Source organism: Hydra vulgaris, chromosome 02 (assembly GCF_038396675.1).
Source record: "Hydra vulgaris chromosome 02, alternate assembly HydraT2T_AEP".
Taxonomy (NCBI): domain Eukaryota; kingdom Metazoa; phylum Cnidaria; class Hydrozoa; order Anthoathecata; family Hydridae; genus Hydra; species Hydra vulgaris.
The window spans coordinates 3,511,084-3,536,191 of NC_088921.1; the positions used below are offsets into that span (position 1 = coordinate 3,511,084).

General features: G+C 26.3%; 1 protein-coding gene across 1 annotated transcript; it reads left to right on the top strand.

Annotated features, from left to right (window-relative positions):
• Positions 1-949: 949 nt before the first annotated feature.
• LOC136075724 (homeodomain-interacting protein kinase 1-like) lies at positions 950-22,006 on the top strand. Its single transcript, XM_065789160.1, has 4 exons — positions 950-1,111; positions 10,061-10,184; positions 13,928-14,056; positions 21,848-22,006. Exons 1-4 carry the CDS (start codon positions 999-1,001, stop codon positions 22,004-22,006), a joined length of 525 nt encoding a protein of 174 aa, XP_065645232.1. The 5' UTR covers positions 950-998.
• The last annotated feature ends 3,102 nt before the right edge of the window (positions 22,007-25,108 follow it).

Here is a 25,108-nt window from a genome sequence, read left to right on the forward strand (position 1 = left end):
CAATCCGTGGATGGATAAATCACTGATAAAATGCTCAAAAAAGAAGCAAAAACTCTATAATAAATTTAAAAAAAATAAAAACACTTAAAATGAGATAAATTACAAAAATTATAAATATTTTTTCTAAAATCTTATCAAAAAGGCTAAAAATAAATACTGCATTAATCAAATCATTAAATGCAAATCTGATAATAAGAAAACGTGGTCCATCATTCTGTAAAAAACAATTCTCGGAAGAATTTAACAAATATTTTATAAATATTAGTCCTAATCTTGCTAATAAAATAAGTCCAACATCTGATTCCTTTAAAAACTACCTAAAACCTGCAAATAACGCTAACAAGTACGATAATGAAACCAGCTATAAAGAATTCGAAGAAGCCTTTTCCTCTTTAAAAAAAAGAAAGCACAAAGGTTTGATGAAATAACTAGCGATTTACTTATCTTTAATAAAATCAGTTTAAGCAGACCTCTGATCCATATACTTAAGCCCTCAATAACATTGGGGATTTTCTCTGATGTACTTTAATTAGCAAAAGTAATTCCTACTTTTAAATGCAATGAACATTCAGACATAACCAATTATTAACCTGTATTAATACTTTCAAAGTATTTTAAAAACTTTTTGAATGTGCAATTTGTAATAGAATCTATAATTACTTCACTAAAAACAAATTATTTTACCCAAACCAGTTTGGATTTCAAAAAAACCTTTCAACAGAGCATGCAATCATTGAATTTTTTCATCAAATAACTGATGCTTTTAAACCATCAGTTATTTGATTAAACAAAACAAATTTACTCCAGAAGTATTTATTGACTTATTAAATGTTTTTGAGACAGTGACCATTGCACCCTTTTAAATAAACTAAATCACTATGGTATAATTAATAAAACTTACAATTGGATTAAATTGGATACTACATCAAGTGGCAACAACATTATTGAAGCTTAAGCAAATTAATTTAATTCATTCAGACCTTAAACTAAAAAATATAATGTTAGTAGAACAAGAACGTCAGCCATATAGAGTAAAAGTTGTTGATTTTGGTAGTGCAACTCATACCTCAAAGGCTGTAGCATCTAGTTACCTTCAGAGTCGATATTACAGGTAATAAATTTTCAATTTATTATAAAAAAGTTAACTATTTTATTTTATAAAACTTATTCAATAAATGGTTGGTAATATTAGATTTAAAAAGTTGAAAAAAATGCAAAAAAATTATTTCAAAACACATTTTTTATATATAATTTTTTTTACTTTTTTTAAATTTTTAACACACTATTAAAATGTATTAATAAATAATAAAATAGTTTTGTTGCCATATTATTTATATGACTTTCATATTTCAAACTACATTCTGTGGTATATCAACATATAAATATTGTATTGTAACAGTGTGCTTGCTAGTGTAAAGTTGCCCCAAAAAAGTTTACTTTTATAAAATGTTTGAATTAATTGTTACATCTAATGTGGATTGGTTTGCATCCTTATAATCTTTGAAACGTTATCTTTGTTAGCTGAATAAAAACTATTGTTTAAAATAGTATATTTTTTTGTATATGCATTATATATAAACATATTAAGACATATTAATACATTTATTTAAACAACAAATTTATTTAGACTACTTATTTAGATAACAAATTTGTTAGTAGAATAAAATAAATAAAAACCAATATAAATAGTAAAATTGAATAAATAGAATAGTATAAAGTAAATAATATAATAAAATAAATATAAAAAAAGGATAAATAAGAATAATATAAATAGTATACACAAAGTATTATGAAAACAAGATTAACTCAATAAAACTTTTAAAATGTTTTCATTAAGCAAAATTTCAAATCAATTAAAAAAGTTAAATAAATTTTTTTTTACAGGAATAAAAAAATGTCCTGTTAGTATACGTTTCTCTCTCTCTCTCACACTCTGAATAATAAAAGAAAAGATTGCTGCCATTCCAAACCCTCAGTCAATGTAGCACCATTACCTTGCAGCTGCAGGCTATACAATAGTCAATGTGTGTGTGTGAATATATATATACATATATATATATATATATATATATATATATATATATATATATATATATATATATATATATATATATATATATATATATATATATATATATATATATATATATATATATATATATATATATATATATATATATATATATATATATATATATATATATATATATATATATATATATATATATATATATATATTTAAAAGCACTGTTATTATCACAAAATTGGTAATTTTTTATAAAAAATATTTGTGCATTGATCTTAAAATTATGATAGATAATTTCACAATGAAACCACATAATAATAATAATACCATATTATTGTTATTATTATTATTACTACTAATATTTATAATATAAACTTCAATATCAAAAATTAATTCATTTGGCAAATTATTAGGTAAAACTAGATAATAAAAAATATAATGCAATTAAAATTTAAACAACTGCAAATCATAACAGTCTAGTGGAATTTAGTGATGATATATATTTTTTTTTAATTTAAAAAGAAATTGTGACTACTTATTTAAATTTTATTTAACATTTTCTTTAAATCTTATTTATTATCTTGTTTAACATTTTCTTGTAAATCAAATATGACCACCAATCAAATCTTTGTAATCCTGCTTCCTCAATTCTGATTCGTCAGTTAATCCTGCTTCCTCAATTCTGATTCGTCAGTTAAATGCTTGTAAATTTCAAGCGCATATATTTAAATATAAAATTAAAGACAGGTGTTTAAAAGTTTAAATAACTTATAGTTTTTTTTTTTAAATAAAAAACTCTAATAACATATAGACATTTTCATTTCCGAAATAAAATGATTTTTTATTTTTCTTTGTTTTTACAATTAGAAATTGCAACTTGAAGCAATATGCATACTATTATGACTAATCTAAAGATCAATTATAACAAAAATTTTTTTATCATAATTAGGTTACCTGAATGTTTAAATATTTAAGTTTTTATTAGTTTATATTATTTTCGAGTTGTTTCAAAGTATTTTGTTGCAATACTTTGAAAAATATGCAATGATTTTCTAAACACTATACTCTATATGACTGCTATTTCTCATTGAACTTATTAACAATTTTATGAGTTATTATATTAAAAAAACTATGAGTTGTAGAGATATAATATTTCACTTGTTCAATACTCACAAGCAGTTTGTTTTTTATAAAAGTAACTACATAAGCTCAACAAATTTGCAAATTCTGCGCATGACTTGCAGTTTTATTACAATGAAAACAATAGGCAGTATGTATTTGAGTTTCTAAGTGATATTTTAAAAAAGCCAATATATATTAACATATATTTATTTATCATTTGCAATTTTTTACATTGGCGAAAAATTAGAGAAAGAATCTTATTCAAGGTCCTTTTAATAATGCACAAATCTATTATCCTAGATGCAGAAACATTATTATGCACTTTAATTCACTACTCAATGTCAAAAAGAACACTAAAATGAAAGGAAACAAGGTAATCATTTTGGTAATCTAGCATTATCACACTATTGTTCTAAATTTTGGAATATTCTTTTGAATATCATCTGTCATGAAAAAATACAATTATTCATAAGAAAAAAATCAAATTTTTCTTAATGGTAAATGGTGAACTATTCCACCAAAAAAATATTGAATATTAAAAAATTTACTATATAATTATTTGTTGCACAGCTGAGCAAGTGTTCTGCCAACTTATCCATTATTCTGGCTAAATACAGTAGCTGTGGGTAAACCTATGTAATTATATTTATTTTATATTTTTCCTTATTTTTAATATCAATTAATTCATGTCTAATTTTTTAACTAAATAAAAGTTCGAAATTTCCCCCAAACTAAAATTGGATTTTAATGTTTCCCACAATGCGCAAATAGCTTAAGTATAATTTTTGATTGGTTGGTTTAAGATAACCGCGCATATTTTTCAGACCTTTAATAATAATTGCTTTGTTTTTTGTTTATAATATTTGAATTAAATGATGTTTAAATAAACAAATTAAATTATGTGAGTTCTGACTGTTATTATTTATACAGTCCTAAATTTATTCTTTTGTTTTTTCATAAAATTTCCTAATATGACGAATTGACCTGTTCATTAAAAAAGTTTTCCCAGCTCTTAATGAGATATTAAATTTTAAAGAAGTATTTCCAGATTTTGCAATTTGTGATCACTTAAATAGCACCTTGTATATATATACAATTAATTCTTGCTTATTCAAATACTGGTTTGTCTTGAACATTTGTTATCTTGTATATATTTCATTTGGTCCCTTAAAATCTTCTAATTGATTACTATTAAAATTCTCCAAAAGCCAAATTTTTTCTTTATTTTTTCATTGTTTTTAGATTTTTATAGAAAAGATTGTTTTCAGACAAAAAAAATGGTATAATAAAACTGTGAACAAATAAAAGCCAATAAAGCAGCAATTTTTTAAATAGTTTTAATCAATTATTTTTAATCAATTACATAATAAAAGAACACTAGCTTTTAGGCACAATTTTATTAACAAATAATAAGGAAGTTATTGTGTTGCTAAATTTTTTGAATGTCATCTTTTGCGTGTACAGCTTGGATACAATATAACTTCTTACATCAAAAATTTTTCAAGCTTTTATTAGTGTAATATTGTAAAATTTAATGTTTACACTTAAGCATTGAATAAAAGCTTAACTCAAATAATATCTAATATCTCTTATTACCTAAACAGGATGTTAGGTATGAAGAAATTTTATACAGCATCTTGCCGATATGAAAAAATTCAGGTGTGGCCTTTAAAAAAGCAGAAACAAAAAAATCATTGCATTCTGACATTTAAAAAAAATCATTGCGTTCTGACATTTAAAAAAAATGCAACCCTTAGCTCGGGCCCATTGTTTTCTATCTCAATTTATATTAGCAAATTAAGTTCCACATAAATAGAAAAATTTGACATTTTTAGAAACATAAATATCTTTAAAATGATCTTTTTTGGTGGATTTCATTCATAGCATAGGTCTTGTTTTAAAGCGTTAAGCATGTAGCGATTTATGTACGCCTTAAGCAATTTTTACATAAGCAGTAAGCGATTTCGGTTAAGCTACTTTTTATCATTTTTTAACTTTTAAATTATACTATAGGCGGTAAGATAAAAGAAGTAATTAATTTTAAAAAAAGTCACATTAATTTTGAATGACGCTTATGAAAAAATATTTGTTACAAAAGTTTGAATGGCAATTATGTTTGATATAAGTGCTATCTGAATAATAATTTAAATAATTTTTTTCATTAGTATATATTTATTAATGAAAAAAAACTCAAATAAAATTAAAAGTTTAATTTTAATTTTTCTTTGCTTGAAGCAAAGATCATAAAAACATAATTTAATTCTGATAAAAAATATATGGTTTAATTTAAAACTAATTTAATAAAAACATAATTTTATTCTGATTAAAAAAAAATAATTTAATTTAGATTTAAAAGATATATAATTTAATTTTGATTTAAAAAATATGTTTATTTAAAAAATGAGTTTATTAAAATTAAAGTTAATGCTTATGTTTCTAAATCCATTTAAAAATATTACTAAATATTGTTCAATTTTTAAAATTTGTTCTTAAAAAAAAATCAGGTTGTTTTTATCGTAATTGCTTTTTCGGTTTTCCTTTTTTTTTTCTACTCAAAATTAAATTTTAAATAAGCTGCATCAAACATTTGCACTAAAAAATTATTTAAACTTTTTTTTTATAATGCAAGTTAAATCGGAGCAATTATTTTTTGATAAACAATATATTCAGCAATGTAATTTTAATAATAATAATAATTTTAATAATAAACAAAAAACTTTTTAAATAAAGCAAATAAAGTAACGTAATTTTTTTTATTTGTTACTCACTAATTTTTTTTTTAGTAAAAAATCATTTGTAGTTGTAAAGTCACTATTAGAAATTTAAGAAGTAATCATTTAAAAAAATCCAAAATTAAACATATTTTAATTCAAAATACAAATGTCAAGAAAAGATTTGTTAATACTAAACATTAATAAAAATGCAATATTAAATTTAAATATTTAATTTAAAAAAAAGGAAAATAAACATTCCTTTATAATAATAATAATGAAAAAGCCATTAAATAACATTTAGCTCCTGTTGCGGTAATTAATATTATTGCATTAATTTAAAAAAGTTAATGTCTTTAAAAAATTAAAGAGAATTTTATGGCGTCAAATATTGCGTTAAGCTAATGCATTAAGCATATTTTATTTATAACAAGGTCTGTAGCAGAAATATTTTTATACTTTTAAATGTTAAATTATGATTAGTCAACTTCTTACTTCAATACTTTAAATATTGCCAAAAGTTGGGTAACATTAATATATAAAAAAGTTACAATGAATATATCATTATTTATAAATAGTAATTATAAGATTCTTACCTCTTCTTCACCCGAGCTATCTGCATGGTGTACAACATTTATATTTTCAGTTAAACCTTCCTGCATATAATGTAGTATTTTAAATACTTCAGTGTTTTAAAACTTAAAGTTTTAAAAAAACTTACAAAATTTTCTTGCATTTTTTTACATAGATATTTGTACTTTAGTTTACCTAATTCTATATTGTAATTTTTATCATTAAATAAATTTTTATGTATAAACTTTAAATAAATTTATAGTGATTTAAAGTTGCATTATTGAATAGAATGTTATTTAAAAAACTTGTTGCAGAATGCTATTTTAGAATTTAAATGCCACTAAGGCATATAAGAAGCAGAGTGAGATTCATTCATCTTATAAGGGTAGCAAAAATAAATTTAATAAAATAAATTACAGTATTGTGCAAATTAGTTCGGACAGTGGCAAAATTGGAATAATTTTCACAATAAGCCCAACTTTTAGCTATGATACTAAAGATTCTCTTGTTTTTTCAGATAAATAAGTGTTTTACTGCAGTCTAGTGGTGTCTGGCAACTCTTTGCTGCCGGGAAGACATTCTAGCAAACGCATCAGTGGCTTCAGTGCTACTCCAGGTTTTGTGCAGAAAGGTTGTGACAGAGGTTGTGACGGATTATTCACCTCGTATTCACAATGGGCATCACTCCCAAGAAACATGCAAGCATCATAGCTCTTAAAGAACATGCTGGTTTGAGCATTAGACAGATTTGAATTGCACTTGAAAAAGATACATCTTGCCAGCGTATCCAATTCACTTTTGTCAAAGGTATCTCCGGTATTCTAAAGTAATAACTTCAGGTTCTTGTACTCTTGCCGTAATCTTGTCACATATGGGTAATGAATATTTGGTTTTGTTGTTGATCTTTCAAAAAGATCATTCATGATATGTAAAATATGGCGGTGGCATCCTAAAAAAGAAGGTTTTTCTAGTCCAATGGTTTTGAAATGTTTCTGTGACAGTGTTACTACACCAATTCTTGTTCCGATATTTACATTTGTTGTATCAGATACAACCATTTTTATGGCTAGCCACAGCTCATATTCATCCAGCACAAGTTTTATCCCATTAAATATTGTTTCATCTTTTCCATTCATCAGCTCAAGAGCAGCAAGTCTAACCTCTTTCTTTTCATATTTAAAAACAACTACTTGATGTTCCATTTTCTCTATGTGTTTTCCATCAAAGTGTAAAGACCGCTTTTCGTTTTTTAAGTTCTCCATATAATTTGCTTTCAACTTTTCTCCTTCTTTCCCGACATCTTTGTAGACACCACTATGAGTCGGAGTAGGAATAGAAATTCCATTTTTTGATAAAGTTTTGCAGACTTTATGTGCTTTTTTGGTACTAATCTTTGCAGAAATCACCAAATTTACAGAAAAATTTGTTTTTTGTCTTTTAGATGATGATGACAAACTTTCAACATCTTTAGTTTCAGTAGCACTGCTGGAACACTGCTCTTCAGTTACTGAATAACCTCCTTCACTAGCTGATTCATCGAAATCTCAGTCTTGGCTGATTTGTTTCTTGAACATTTGGTTCTTTATCAACACCAGTTTTCTTGGATGAATACCTTCAGTATCTTTAATCGTGGCACAATATCCAACTTTTCCATTTATTGACATTTGCAGACCATAAAACTCTTTATCTTCCTGACACAACCACTCACCTTTCTCATCAGTTTTGTTAAACAATCGGGTAAAATTTTGAGTTCCAGGTTTTCGACTATTTTTGTCAAGTGTTTTCAATACATTTTCTATTTTTCTTTCTGATGGTGATTTACCTTGTAAAATTGAAATATTCAGCTTTCTCCATATTATTTCAATTTCTTTAGCCAACTCTCTCCTTTCTGCTTTTTATATTTGATGAGAAACTTTTAAATTAATCTATAATATGCTGTTCTGAAGACATTTTATTCATTTCACTAATACTTTAAACAATAGCACATATTCTTGAAGTCTTAGCTTTTTCAAATCTCACTAAATTTGATTCCCAAACTTTCTTATTCTTGTCTAAAGCAAGACCATTTTTAGCGATTTTTATATGTCTATAGGAAAAATTTTTTTCAGCTTGGGGGTAATCTTTTTCAAAAATTAACATTAAAAACTTATATTTTCTGTTTATAAATATAACTTCTCCACTCATGGTGACAGGGGGAATTAAAAATTCTTAAAAAAATTTTTTAGTCATACCTCTAATATACATATATATATATACATATATATATATACATATATGTATATATATATATATATATATATATATATATATATATATATATATATATATATATATATATATATATATATATATATATACATATATATATTATATGTGTGTATATTATATGTATATATTATAAATATATTATATGTTATATATAATAAATATATTATATGTTATATATAATATATATATATATATATATATATATATATATATATATATATTATATATATATATATATATATATGCATATATATTATATGTGTGTATATTATATGTATATGTTATAAATATATTATATATTATAAATATATTATATGTATATATTATATGTGTGTATATTATATGTATATATTATAAAATATATTTTATAAAAAAAATTATTAAGGGAATAAAGTAAAATATCCCCATAAACGCTGATTTATAATTGCAACTGATTTATAATTAACTGAGCAAGTTTTAGTAAATACAAATATTTAAACAATGTTTTTGAAAGTAATTGTATTTTTTTGAGTTAATCTAGTTTTTATAATACTGCAGTAATATATTAATATATAATAATATACTATTATAGTAATAGTATATTATTTATTCATATTATTTATTTGTACTGATTTTACTATCTCAAGAAAATGCTCTCTATAATAATACATCGATTTCACTCTAAACGATAGTTTCTGCTGAATAAGATTAAGTTTTAGGATTTAATTTTTTTCTGTCTTAAAATCTTTTAAACAATTCCCTTTACAATTATCACAATTGTTTTTAATAAAAAAATTTTAACTTTAAAGTTTATTTTTATAACAATCTTAGTCTAGTTATTTTAAGAAATATAGAAACCAGTACTTTGTATTATGCAATGCAGCAGCAATTAATTTAAGTTACATGATATTGATATTTGTGCTATCATTGCTTGCATTAACATTGCTGTTAAATTTATTAGTAATTATTAGTTTGTTAACTTAATTTGGAAATCGTTTTTTTATTTTTTAATAAATTAATAATTTAATAAAAGTAATTTTATGCAGTTGAGTTGCCTCTTCGCACAACTGCATCAAAATAATATTTTTAATCTTTTTTTAGTTAAATCCCTATGACTTGAACTCAAACTTACAGTAACTCAAAGTATTTTTAAATTCTCGTTGAAAATAATTTGTTATAAGATTCACCTGATAATTTAAAAATTTATATACTATTTAATATAATGAATAGACTAATTTAATGATTAGACTTTAGTAAATATTTTAAATATTTATTCAAGTTTATTCATTTTCTCTGTCCCTTAGAGGTTCGAGTTATTGAAAGTTTAATGTAATTGTATTTTGATTGAGATATTTTATTTTAAATTGAATTACAATTTTAGAGCACCTGAGATAATTCTGGGACTTCCATTTGATGAAGCAATCGATATGTGGTCATTACGTTGTGTTGCTGCAGAGTTGTTTCTTGGTTGGCCGTTGTATCCTGGTCCTAGTGAATATGACCAGGTAGTGTTATTTTTAGTGAATATAATATATTTTAATAATATTTTTTTTGTTTAGTATGAATAGTGAAAATAAAACATTCACCAAGTAGACATCAACTAGCGAGGAAACTTTTTTAAATAACTTTTCAACACTAATGCTGAAATTCGACATTCAAGGTCTTTGTGCAAACAAAGTTTTGCTTGCTACAGTAGGTTTTTGTTTAAAAAATTTGATGAAATGTTAGAGTAAAGATTAATAAAAATGTATTCAATACATCACAGTAAATTTTCCAATAAAGTAATTCAAAATAACCATAAAATTTACTTACTAAACTTAACTAATCCTAATGTACGCTTTGTACATATTTTTAATAACCATAAAATTTACTTACTAATCTTAACAATTTTAATGTACGCTTTGTACATATTTTTAATGTTTACAAAGAGTTTCATTTCTAGCAAAATCAAATAAAAAGGTGTTATAAAACTTTTGTGAGTTTTAAAAATAAATTATTCCTGTAAAAAAGAAGAATTTGCTTATTGAACAATGCATAATAACATTCGCGCAAAAATTTTTTAAGTCAATCAGGTTAAAGTCAAGCATTGCATGGTTAAATATGAGAAATATCTTTTTTATGTAGGCTAGTTTATTTTAAGCGTAAATGCTTTTATTGAAGTTGTCTGTCAAGTGATAAATTTTTGAAAGTGCTAAATTAATTAAATTTTCAAGCTTCTGGTTAGTTGTTTAAAGTTTTGTAATGTATTTTTACCATTTGTCATTTTATTTCTAATTCATTGTAATTCATGTTTTTTTACCATTTGTCATTGTATTTCTAATTCATTGTAATTCATGTCATTGTAATTCATGTCATTCTAATACCTGAAAAAATGTAACTAAGACTAAAATCAAACATAAATTACCAAAAAAAGTAAATAAATTATTTTGCCTAGATAAATTTTATTATTATTAATTTTTTTCAGTAGCTGGATATATTCATAGACATAGGACATAGACATACACATAGGGCATACACATAGGACATACACATAGGACATACACATAGGGCATACACATTTTTTTTTTTTTTTTTTTTGTTATTTAACCTCCCGAAGGCCCAGAAGGCCACTATAGATGAGGAGGCTACTTAATTGTGGTTATAACCCTCTCTCAACTCTATAACTCCGAAACATGAACCTTGGCGAACAAGGCCGCTGCGCGGAGAAACAAGTTGAAACATAGGACATAGATGTGGGCATAGGTATGTTAGGGACAGTCATGGACAGGAAATTGTGCATAGTGATTGCACTCGAATCCCGAACAGGCTCTTCAATCTTGACCACAGCTCTTGAGATGTTTACAACCAGGAAAAGTTTAAAAAACTTAAAGTTTTTAAATTATAGGTTGCTTGCCCAAACCAACACTCTGTTGATGTAGTGGCACCTCTTTGTAGCAGCAGACTGTGAGATAGTCAATATATATGTATATATATATATATATATATATATATATATATATATATATATATATATATATATATATATATATATATATATATATATATATACTATAGCATAATTTGCTTACTTTTTTTGTTTATTTAAATCAATATGGCTTTTTTAGAAAAAGAAGGAAAATGAAGAATAATGAATGAAAAGATTGCTGCCCCATGCCAAACCCTCAGTCTAAGTAACAGCACTCTGCTGCGAGTCAGGCTATTTGTCAGTTGATGTATGTTCTGAAGCCCCTGTCAGCAGGCTATTTCAGTATGACGTTAGACTGCTCACTTAAATCAGCAGTATAAGATACATATATACATACATACATACATACATACATACATACATACATACATACATACATACATACATACATACATACATACATACATACATACATACATACATACATACCTACATACATACACACAGTGTGTTAGCCAGAAAAAAAATTAATACTGTAATTTTGAAAAATTGGGATTTTAGCATTATTTTTGTAGGAATGTTTTTCTGTTTTATTATTGTTTCATTATAATTGTTCAACTTGTTTCATTCTGAGCAACCTTTCTTAAGTAATCTTTTAGTAATCTTAAGTAATAATAAGTAATCTTTCAAGTTTTTCTTAAGTAAAGGCCAGACGTCTGGCCTTTACTTAAGAAAAACTTAATAAAACTGTATTTAAACATATTCATAAAATACGCAATTTTTAAATAAAATTCTTTGTTAATTTATATCATGCTTTTTATCTAAAACAATCATTAATATTTGTAAATTTTTTTAAAAGTGTGTTGGGAAGTATAAAAATATTTAACTAGAAAGTTAACAAAACAACAAAAAAAACTTCGTAATGTTTTCAGCTATATTGACTTTATAAATATTTTAAAAAAGTTTATTGAAACACATTTGTTGTCGTTTTTGTTTACAAAATTAAGAATAAAAATTAAAAAAAAAAATTACATTCATCATTAAAAAAAATACTTTTGAAATAAATAAAAGTTTTATTTACTATTCTATGATAAAATTTTGTTTAAAAGCGTTAAGCATAGTGTAAAAACGTTTCATTAGTAAGTTTATATAGCATAACAAAAAAAAATTTGGCTTAGTTATGTTTTTGACTTTTAATTTTATGGATTTATCTAAAAGTTTATTGAAACAATTTTTTTCATCGTTGTTTATAAAATTAATTCTACAAATTGTTTTAAAAACATTTACATTCATAGTAAAAAACACACTTCTTAACTATGTAATATCTTTTTATTATTTAAATTGTTTTTTATAGTATACAATTATTAAAAGTGATTTCTTGCTTTATTACCCAATACTTTGTTTTAGTGTATTTTTGAAACGTTTTCAAAAATTGAAAAAGATGTGGTCAAGTTGTCACACTAAAAAATAAATTTGTGGTTAGAAATAACATGCGATTGCATGTCTTTCTACCACTAATAGTGCATATGAGTTTGCATATTACATTTAAATATCTTAACTATTAGCCAAAGTTGCAAAATGGATGCAATCTATAACTGTTAAACAAGTTATTATATCTCCAGCTTTGTAATTTATTTTATTGAAGTTGGCAGCAATACTTATAAAATAAAAATTTTGATTTAAAAAGTGAAAATTTTACTGACAGTGGGAGTCTACCTCTAGATAAAAGGCAAAATTTACTGGAAACAGCCTCTAACATTATTTTGAACCTGTCAGATAATGTCTGAAAGGTATTCTGCAATTCAACAAATGTCTTAAGGCTAACGTCCCTTCTTCAGTATTTTTGCTTGTCTAAACACTTTCATGCATTACCACAATATGTAGCTGCACTAACATTCCTATTCATACCTTTATATGCAATTATTATTATTATATTACAATGTTTGTGAAGATGTTAAAAAAAAGCTAAAACCTTTTTTCATATCTTTTGTTATACAACATGTACTTCCTTGCATACAGGTACAAGGCACTTTTATATCTTAGTTTTTGTTCTATTTAAATTGCACTTGTTAAGCTTATAAACCTTTTCAATATTCTGTAAGCAGAGCTTTTTTTAATAAAGTTAATGTAACACCAAGGATTTAGTTTAAGAGTTTTTTTATTATACTTAAATGTTAATATTGATTATTATATATAAATTATAAGTATTATATCAATAATCATATAAATTATAAGTATTCAGTAATTGATTAAGATTTTTTTTTAATTTTACTTTTTATTTATAGTTTAAACAAAATTATAGATAATTGGATGTATTATTAAACTTGATTTTATAATATCTAGATAAGATACATTACACAAACTGAAGGTCTTCCGTCTCAGCATCTATTGCAAGCAGCCGCACCATCAAAACGAAATCGATACTTTAAAAGAGTACTTGATATGTATGGGCAGTATGAGTGGGTACTTAAGGTATATTTTTTTAAATATAAAGAATAAAGTAATATTATGCTTAATTTGACTGACTTATTAGTCCTCAGACAGTTGATAGCCTTGTGTCTTTACCATTATTATGTTTTCTGGGAAAGTTTCAAGGTAAACTTAAATATATATTTTTCAGGTATGATCATCTTGGTTAAATTTAAAATAAACTTTAAGTTTATGGTTGGCCTTCTGAATCATGATTTCGATTTTTGTATATTTGCAAAGGTCATTTAAAAATGACTCTGTTGCATTTGGTTGGACTGTAAAAATACGGAAGCATTGTTTTTTGTAATTTTTTATTAACTTTACTCCAACGAGTTTAAATTAAGACATCCTAATATTTTATTTCTTCATTTTTTAAATAAGTAATTAGTAGCCTTGTTAGGAGTGAATTGTTAAAAAAATAACATGTCTTACAAAAATCTTCTTCAGAACTCTATCTCTGTTTATCTATTTAATAAGTTTATTTAACTATTTAATAAATGCTTCACTGAATCATGTTCAATTAAGGACTTGTTAAAGATTATTTGCCTGGTGCAAATTAATTTAATTTATCTGGTGCAAATTGGCATCTGCAGTTCTAATTTTTAAAGATGAATAACCATAACCATTTATTGTATTCTCTTTATAATCTTATACTTCTATCTTAAATCTTTATTATATTTTCAAGTCTTCAACAAACTTCTATTGTCTTGAGTCTAACAACTTACTCTCTGACAATGAATACGAAGTGTGATTGTCTTGTTCTACAGCTAACTTGTTAACTGTTATAAAAAAAAGGCTGTAGTGTACATTAAATAGAAGTAGGCAAGGGCTACTTCTTCCGACACATCAAAAGCTTTCAATAAAGTCTTGTATACTGGTTTTCTGCGTAAGCTTGTTTCACATGGTGTATCTGGGTATGTTTATTAGATTATGAAATCATTTCTTTCTAACCCTGGTATTACCACTCTTCTTTATTACCAGTATAGTTCTGGGGTACTTCATGGTTCCATCTTTGGTCCTGTGTTTTTTCTCATCTATATTAATGATCTTCATGAAAATCTTACATCTAAAGTGGCTTGTTTGCTGATGACAAAACTAAAAGCTCATTTTTTTAATTGCATAATAAAATTGATCTTAAATCTAGTTTCTCACTTCTATAACAACTTGGAGCTTGCAGTAGTTAGTGAAAATTACCTCTAACAAAACTCAGTTATTTACTGCAAACAATTTTGGTAATATTATTGGTATTTCTGTCTTGATTGAAAGACTTTTTTTTTTCTTTTTTTCCTTTTTTTTTTTTAAACATCTTCGCATCCAACAAGGCTGCAAGCAGTCACTAATTAATTTTGGAAGTTACTGAAAGAAAAAAGACAAAGATTGTAGAGCAAGATAACGGTTGACGGACGACTTAAAGGATTGCAAGTTAGATGAATCAGGAAAGCAAGATGAAGGAAGCGAATTCCAAAGAGCTGATGTTCGAGGAAAAAAACTAGACAAATAAGCGTTTTTGGAGCACTTAAGAACAGTCACAGAAAAAGGATGACACTTAATTGAATGACGAGTAACACAAGAATGAATTTTAGTAGATGGCACAAGAGACTATAGCTCTTTAGAGCAGTGCCCATTATAGTATTTGTAGAAAAGAAAAAGAGAAGCAACATTACAACAATGTGATAATGGTTGGAGGTTGGCTGCAAGAGCAGGTCCAACTATGTTTACAATGCGTTAATGCACCTTGACTAAACGAGAAAGGGCATCATTAATAGAAACGTCTTAGATATGGCAACAGTATTCCATACAAGGCCGGATTTGAGATTTATAGAGATAGAGAATAGAATCCAAAGTAAGAAAGCGATGAGCTCGATAACGAGATGCAACCTTAGCAGATGCTAATTTTGCAACGGATTTGATATATGGTTTCCAAGAAAGATTTGAAGTAAGAGTTAATCCTAGAATATGAAGAGTAGATGACTCATCGAGTACATCACCGTTCATAAATATAGGAAGATCTAAATTATTGCGATAACGATTGCCTGAAAAAAATTGAGTTTTATCTGAATTAAAGTTTACCAGCCACTGTGAGTCTCATGCTGTAGCAGAAGTGAGATCCTTTTCAAGCTCAAATGCCCCCTCCAAGCAATCAGAGGGTGTTGGTTCTCTAATTTAAATCTAACGATCCTCCAGATATTCCACTTTAAATGTGAGAATATCTGGAGGATCGTTAATGTAAATTAAAAAGAGTATAGGGCCAAGGATAGAACCTTGAGGAACCCCTGAAGTTACAGAATCCAATTGTAATATAAAAGTTGTCCATCGAGGACAACTTTTATACCACAATTGGAAAGGAAGGATTCAATAATTTTAAAGATGTTGTCAGACACACCATAAGAAGAAAGCTTATGGAGAAGACCAACATGCCAAACTTTATCAAAAGCTTTTGAAATGTCAAGAGCGATGGCCTTAACATCGCTACCTTTATCTAATGCGCGATAAAACCTATCAGTTATTACTGTTAGCAAATCAGCTGTAGAATGAGAAAATCGAAATTGATGGTCAGAAAGTAAGTTATTAGGTTCAAGATGAGAAATTGAGTGTTTATTAGTTAAATATTCAAAAACCTTGCTTATGATAGGAAGAAGACTTATGGGACGTTAGTTAGAAGAATCAGATTGCTCTCCAGAATTTTTGAAGATAGGGATAATAGATGCTTTCCAGCTGGCTGGAAAATAAGACTCTGATAAGCACTTGTTGAATGGTTTTGAGAGTATAGACGGCAGCTCCAGAGAACATTTCTGCAAAACAATAACAGGTATGTTGTCCGGGCCACAAGCTGTAGAAGAGACTAGGCATAAAATCACTTTAGATACAGAAGGTGAAGTAATATGAATGTCAAGCAATGGATCTGAACCATACATGAGAGGTGGAATTACAGATTTGCCCATAAAAGCACATGAAAGAATAGTCTGTGGATTCAAACCTAGTTTCACGACAAATGGGTGAATTCTTACAAATGTAAATGCCCAGGCCAAGCATGTGACTATTGGAGTCTTTACGAATTAAAGGAAGATAACCATCAACACTAAGATCACAAGATGAGACAGCCGAACTCAAATTAGTCTCATAAAGCGGAAGTAAGTCTGGTGAAACTTTGCAAGAGATAAGACTCAACAGAAGGAAAGTTACGTCGAAGACCACGAATATTAGTGAGTGCTAGGTTTAGAGAACTTGGTGATGATGATGGTTTTTTGTGTTTTGTAGTTTTTGGTACTTTATTCATTTTTAAATTAGATTGAAGGACTTGACTCAAAGCATAGATAGTACTCAGAACATTGTTTAATAGCCCAAGCAATTGCCTCATTACTACTAATAAACCCTAAGCTGTAACAAAGGGCTCCAAATGTGGCCTCCGCAATGCACACCAAAAGTACAAACAGGGACACCATCCATGCGCAACATAGCACTGTTAATATTTTGGTATTTTTCAGCTGTTGATGGAATCAGCCTCTCTGAGAGCTACCGCTGAGTTTGGGAAACCTGACTACCAGCCAGCCTCAGAACCATAAAACAGAGTTTTAGAGCTGTACCCTCATTAGGAGATAATAGAATGAGTTGCCTAGTCATAAAAACAGAGGCGCAAGTAAAACCCATGAATTGAGTCAAGAAGATCGAGCATTCAACATCCTTAACTGGAAACAATGTATTAAAAATACATCTGCGCCAGCCTAATAGATGAAGAAGGGGTGCGAGGCTGGTCAACAGATAGAATCTGTTTACCCCTTAAGTCTTCGCCTAGGAGGCCTTCTACAAGACAGTAGCCGGGTGCATTTAACATCTGCCCAAGATGAGTATTTTTATCAAGACACCATCTCTAGCCTTTACTCAACCAAGAGCCCCAAGGCAGGGGGTGTTTTAAGTCGGAGTTGGCATCTCCTAGCCTTTGCCTAAAAAGGTGTATCCTACAAGGCAGCAGGACACGAAGCAGATTGTACTGGGTTACATGTTACCAGAAGCAGGATAACCTGATCTGACAAATTTTATTTAGTCCTCTATTTTACATTTTAAATTATTATTCATTACCTCTCATAGAAGCATTGTAATTACTGTTAATATTTGCTAAGGGTGCCTCTTAATTGTGCTTGTCATTCTTTAACCATCTATTCTCTTTTGTACTTCAACAAGCCCCTGTATGTTTTTATATATAGGATGGTTATTTTAATCTTTTCTCTGCTAAACAAGGTCTATAAATATTATTTAATTTAGTTTGTAAATATAGTTATATATGTTCTATATATAAATTAAGGTGTCCCAAAAAACAATATCTTTTTAAAATAAATACTGCCAACCTCTTAATGTCTTCTATATGATAAAAAAACACTGGTTTTAAAAAATTTTTGAATTAAAAATATTTTTAGGGATCCCACCAAGACCTTTGAACATATAACAAGTTCCTAAAATTATAAAAAAAAAATTCTTTAAGTGTATAATGTAACATCTCGAATGAAGCGTTATCATATGAAAGTTTCAATAATGATAATTGTATAAAAAATCCATTAAAAAACAATATATTAAGATTTTTAATTCAAAATTTTTTAAAAACCAGTGCTTTTTTATCATATAAAACACATTAAGGGGGTGGTAGCATACATTTTTAAAAAATGTTGTTTTTTGGGACACCCTTATATATATATATATATATATATATATATATATATATATATATATATACATATATATATATAAACATATATATATATATATACATATATATATATATATATACATATATATATATACATACATATATATATATATACATATATATATATATATATATATATATATATATATATATATATATATATATATATACATATATATATATACATACATATATATATATACATATATATATATACATATATATATATATATATATATATATATATATATATATATATATATATATATATATATATATATATATATATATATATATATATATAGATATATAGATATATATTTCAGAGTGCTAATTAGAAATAAATTTGATACAACGTTTTGACGAAATTGGGACTGTGTCAAAAAATTTCCCAAATACACCTCCCCTGAGATTAAAATGTGTACCAGGAATGTGTGAGGTCCTTTTCTTATATTCTTTCTTCTTCTACTCCACTTTAGCGCTGCATACATTGATTGTACAGCAAAAGTAAAACAAAAAGCCGTCTGTAATATTTATTGAAGATGAATATGAAATCGATACAAAATTAAATGTGGTTTCACAAGGACAACACAAATTAAGCTCTCATCTCTAAAGATATATTAGGAATTATATATTTTTATATTATAAAATTGTCAGTGTGTATTAATTATTATTAAGAATAATATATTTGATTACTTTTAATTTTAATATATCGTTGCCATTTTCATGTTAAGAGTATTGTTTTGAATATATTTTTTTTTCACTGGTGGGCATTAAAGGGCAATTTTTAAAGTAATATAGCAATTTTTTACTTCTAATTATTATCTAAATTCTGTTTGACAAACCCTTAGCTTTCACGTAATAAATTGTGTCATCATGAGAAATGTTTTAAAAATACAAAATTAAAAAGATTTAGAACAGTAAACACAAGCCTGTAAATTTCATATTTTATATTTATTGTGAGTTCAATTTTATAATTAATATTAACTTTCTTTATACATAATTCGCATAGTGAAATAAAGTTACTATTACAAAGTCTCACCAAAAACAACAGCTAATGTCATTTTATTACAAAATAATTACAAAAGATTGAAAGCGATTGCACCCTAACATGGCAACGAAGAATACCAATAATTATTTTTTCATGCATAGTCATAATTTGTTACTATGACTATGGTTCATTGGAACATTAAAATTTACTTTTACGTTATAAATTTGAGCAAGCAGTGAATCTAGTTTTCTTGTTTATTAAATTTCTAGTACCAGTTTGTTGTAATAAAAAAAAAATTCTTGTTATCAAAAGTATTTAATTTACGTATTAAATATAAGCAACCATTAAAGTAAAGTAATCTATTTTCCTCATTAAATAAATTTTTAGAACCAGTTTGTTATAATCAAAAAACATTTATTTAACATATTTAACTTTTCAGCCAAACAGGGCGATATGAGAAATGGATTTTTTTTCTGAGCAATTTTAGAGATTTTCAGAAAATCTCATTCTCAAAAAGCTTTTTTCCAAGAAACATTTTTGCAGTTATGCAAGCGCATAGTTACACCACTAACGGCAATTTTATTTCAAGTTTTAAATAAATCATAATTTATTATGTTATTTTTCTATAAATTTTTAATGATAATTAATTTTCAATAATTTTTAGAATTATTATTAAACTTTAATTAGGCAAACTTTATTTAGAGAATGGGATTTTTTCACTTTTAAATTGGGAATTTAATTTTATGAGCATTTGGGAATACCCCGTTTGACGGAGCCCCACATGGCTAGTTTACACCCTAAATATATATATATATATATGTATATATATATATATATATATATATATATATATATATATATATATATATATATATATATATATATATATATATATATATATATATATATATATATATATATATATATATATATATATATTGTTCTATAGTTTTACATATCTTTATAGGATACAACTTTTTCAGAATAACAATTCTTAACTTGTTTTAAATTTAAAAAAGTTTAATGTTTCTTAAATAATATATATTTTAGATATTTCTTTTCCACATGTGTTTATCATAACTCAACTATGCCAATATTAAACTTTCATGTTAAACATTCTGATCTTAAGCAATATTAACCCTAACATTAATATTACCAGACAGAAAAATTTTTTAATAACTTTTGAACGAATTAATGACCTTGCTATGTTATGAATTAGTTTGAGAAAAAGTGAATGAAACTTTTTTTTTTAACAACACTCGTTTAACTTTAAAAACAAATGCTTACAATAAATAAATTATGAACTCATATTTAATAAACAATATATATTTACATATTTATTTGTGGGTGCCAACACTTTTAGAGATTCAGGTTGGCAGTTGTAATCCAAAATAAAGCAAAGACATATAGACTTTTTCATAGGCATTGCAGAATGCCAATTTGGATTTGTGTATATATATATATATATATATATATATATATATATATATATATATATATATATATATATATATATATATATATATATATATATATATATATATGTATATATATATGTATATATATATATATATATATATATATATATATATATATATATATATATATATATATATATATATATATATATATATATATAATATGATAATATGACAGACAACATATAACAGACAATTATTTCATATAATATGAAATTATTTAAGAAGAATTATTAGCTTTCCATACTTTTTTTTTTATTCATCAAAACATCAGGGTTATATTAGGAGCTCATAGTTTGTTTTGGGCGATTCAAAATAATATGCTTAAACTGCTGTACGGAGAGTAAAAAGATTTATTAAGAGTTAAAAGCAAAATATAAAAATATATATTGTACAGTTTTTGCATATTGTACAATTTTTATAAATTAAATTTGATTGTCTGGAAAAAATTTGATTGTCTACTTTTCAATATATTTCATTTCAAATGATCAGTTTTGATGGCAACCTTTAAATGATTATTTCCGGCACTGTTATTTATTTTTCATTTTGTTAACTTTTCTTTTAAAAACCAGCTCTGCAATACTTTTTTTTTGCATTTTTGTCAACTTTGCTATTTTTTTTTCTAGAGATCTGATGAGTATGAACATGATTCAGGAAGATTAAGAAAAGAGGAAAGTAGTAGAAGATACATATTTATTCAGCTTGATGATATTATATTGGCATTTTTTTTAATAGTTTATAAAGTAGGAAAGATTTCAACTTTTTCAACAGTTTTTCTTAACTAACTTGTTTTTGTTTTTTTAATTTATTAATAACTAATAATAATTTATTAATTATTTATATATTTTAAAAATTTATAATAATAATTTTTAGTAATTTATTAATGGCTATTAATGACTGAGACTATTAACTTATTATTTATTTTTTAATTTTTTTTGCATAACTATAAAATACATGAAAACCAACAAAACAGATTTTGATTATTTGGACTTTAATGTCCAAATATTATTGGTGGACAAGCAGCAAATATTATTGGTGGACAAGCAACAAATATTATTAGTGGACAAGCAGCAAGTACTAACAATATTATATGGCATTAAGCTTATGCAAATTTTTAAAAATATTTTTTTAAAGATTTAAATTAACAATTAACTCTGAGTTTTAATGTTTAATCTCAATGTTTTTTAATATTTGTAAAGCTGATAGGCTAAATGTTAATGTGTATTAAAAATAAAAATAATCCAAAAAATACACTCAACTTCAAGGTTCACTATTGAAGACATCTTTTCACACAGAGACAATGCCATACCATTTTACATAAATTATTCCTAGAACTTTAATCTTAAAATTCAATAAGTCATCAATTTGTAACAACAAATTTACCGTGTTGAAATGTTAAGATTACCTATTTCATCACCGTGATATAATTAATCCGACCACTTAGTGCTTTAAAAAATATTTATTAGAAAACAACTTTTGAACAAATAAATTTTCTGAACTTTTGTAAATAGATATACAATAAATTCTTATGCAGTCACTAATAAAGTTATGAATTGGTCCTCAGAAAAATTATTGCCTCCATCAGATCCTCCTTCATGGTTTTCCTCAAATCTGATATTATTTTTAGCGCAGAGAACAACCTCTACACACTAACTTGAGTTGGTGGCAAAGCAGTAACCACTCGGGCAACTTCTCTGACCATTTCAGGATACATATAAATTGCTTGCAGTATTGTTACTTTTGATGAATGCTCAAACTATTCCACTACTTTTAATGCACATGAAAAACTGTGCTGAAATTTACTGGCAGTGTTCTCTGATAAGGATGACTCTTTTTCCATGCGGTAACACTTTGCACAGTCTTTATGGTCCAAATATTTCTCAAAATCAAGTTCTTCATCAGTAGATGATGTTGAAGATGTGGCAGTATGACCCAATTCCTCTTGTTCCTGACAGTTCTGCAATTTGTTCATTCTTACTGCTATTTCAAACAGAGCTTCTTTTCCTTTAGTCAGTTGTTGATCATCAAGAAGTATCCGATGCATTGGGTCTACATAAACAGCTGCCAAAAGAATCTTATTTTTTAATAGTATTTTCTCTCTGTTTCATTGAAGCAGCAATGCCACTTGCAAATAATGCTTCTTTTTGGGACAAGCAAAACATCAAGTTTTTTCCACTCTTAAAGAAAAATACCTGGAGTTAAGTCCTCTTCTTGCAATTTTTTAGTCGCTGCAAAGGGATGTTGTAGCAATTCTTTAAGCTCTTTCAGCTGTTTTGTTGGCTTTCATGTAGCATCAATTGATGACTAGCCATGTCTACAAGAAAGGGTTTCAGTTCAACCAAGCGTTGCATCATTAAGTAGGTACTTCCCCATCGTGTGGCTTGATCAATAATTGCCCCTTTACCAGCGTGTCTCTTTAAAATCGAGTCAAGTTTAGGGGTTCTGGCAACACTAGCTAATTTTCTCAACTTTTCAATTAGTGTAGCAGCATGTCCTTCTTGCAGACCATCCCAATACAAGACAATAGCCAGCTGTAGGGTATGCACAGCGCAGCGCATGTGATGAATGCGAAAATGTATTGACATGGTTTCAACAAGATCATCTAAACTGCCATGTTGCTGTTCATCTGAAACAATTTCAGTTTGCTCCTCTGTCTCTATACTGTGTTCCTCCATTTCAAATATATCTGTTTCTCTGAACCCAGTATGTTCTTACAATTGTTGCATAATTGTCAATAATTTTGCACTTTTTTATTAAATACATAAAGTTGCGCTTTAATAAACATAGCAAACAAGTAACACGCAATTCAAAACTAAATAACATTTTTATTTAAATTTTTGATTTTTAATTTATATATTTTATTGACTAAGTAATATTTAAGTACAAATATTTTTGGAAGAAGCAAAAATTAAATATTTTTAAATCGTATTAAACCGTAATATATTTCAAAAAAAAAAAGAATTAACGACATCTTAAATTGTTTTGAGTATTTAAGAATGAATAATTTAAAAGAGCGTATAGACCTTAAAATGTTTACCTAAAAATGTTTAGCAAAGTATAATCAAAAGTCAAATAAAAGGTTAATGTATAAACACTTAAGTGTTGTGATACAAATGGTTTTTTAGGCATCTAAGAAAAATATAGTAAAAATATTTTTTTGGTCCGAAATCGAAAAGGTGCTCGCGCATCTCACTTGAACGCTGTCCAACAACCATTTGATGCGCATTATATTACCATTGTATATACCTATCTTTTGTCCATTAGATGTTTCTTCATTTGATGCGTAGTTTGTGAGATATTTTAGTTGCCCAACTTGCCCCTATGTTTAACTAGCCGCTCCATACTCAATTGATTTGGTTGCCCCTAGCAACCAATCAGATTACACATTTCATTTTCCTAATAAGCTGTGAAGTGAAATGAAAGCTGGAATCTAGTTGCCTGGGGTAACTGGGCTACTTCTACTTTACAGAAGTTTGATAAATAACTCCTTTGGTGTCTAAACGTAATAGCTGCACTTTTTGCACATCTACAGAGTTTATAGCTGAGTACATGTGCTAAATTCACAACCATAAAAAGCAGCACTTCTTTATAGTGTCCTACATGATCCGGAGGCTAAAAGAGCACAGGGGAGATGATTTATGATTCTCTGTGATAAGCAGCAAAACACCCTGTTGCTTATAACTGTTTTAAAGGTCTTAAATTAACATATCAAACTACAGTTGTTGCAAACTATTACTACTATTCTGGTTATGTCTGAATATCCTACAGCAATCAGAGCAAGCTGGGACTTAAAGTTTTGTAACAATTTGAGAGCTAAAGTTTGATACTTAAGCTTTAGACTGACAGAACATAAAATATTTTAATGACTAACATATATAAAATTCATA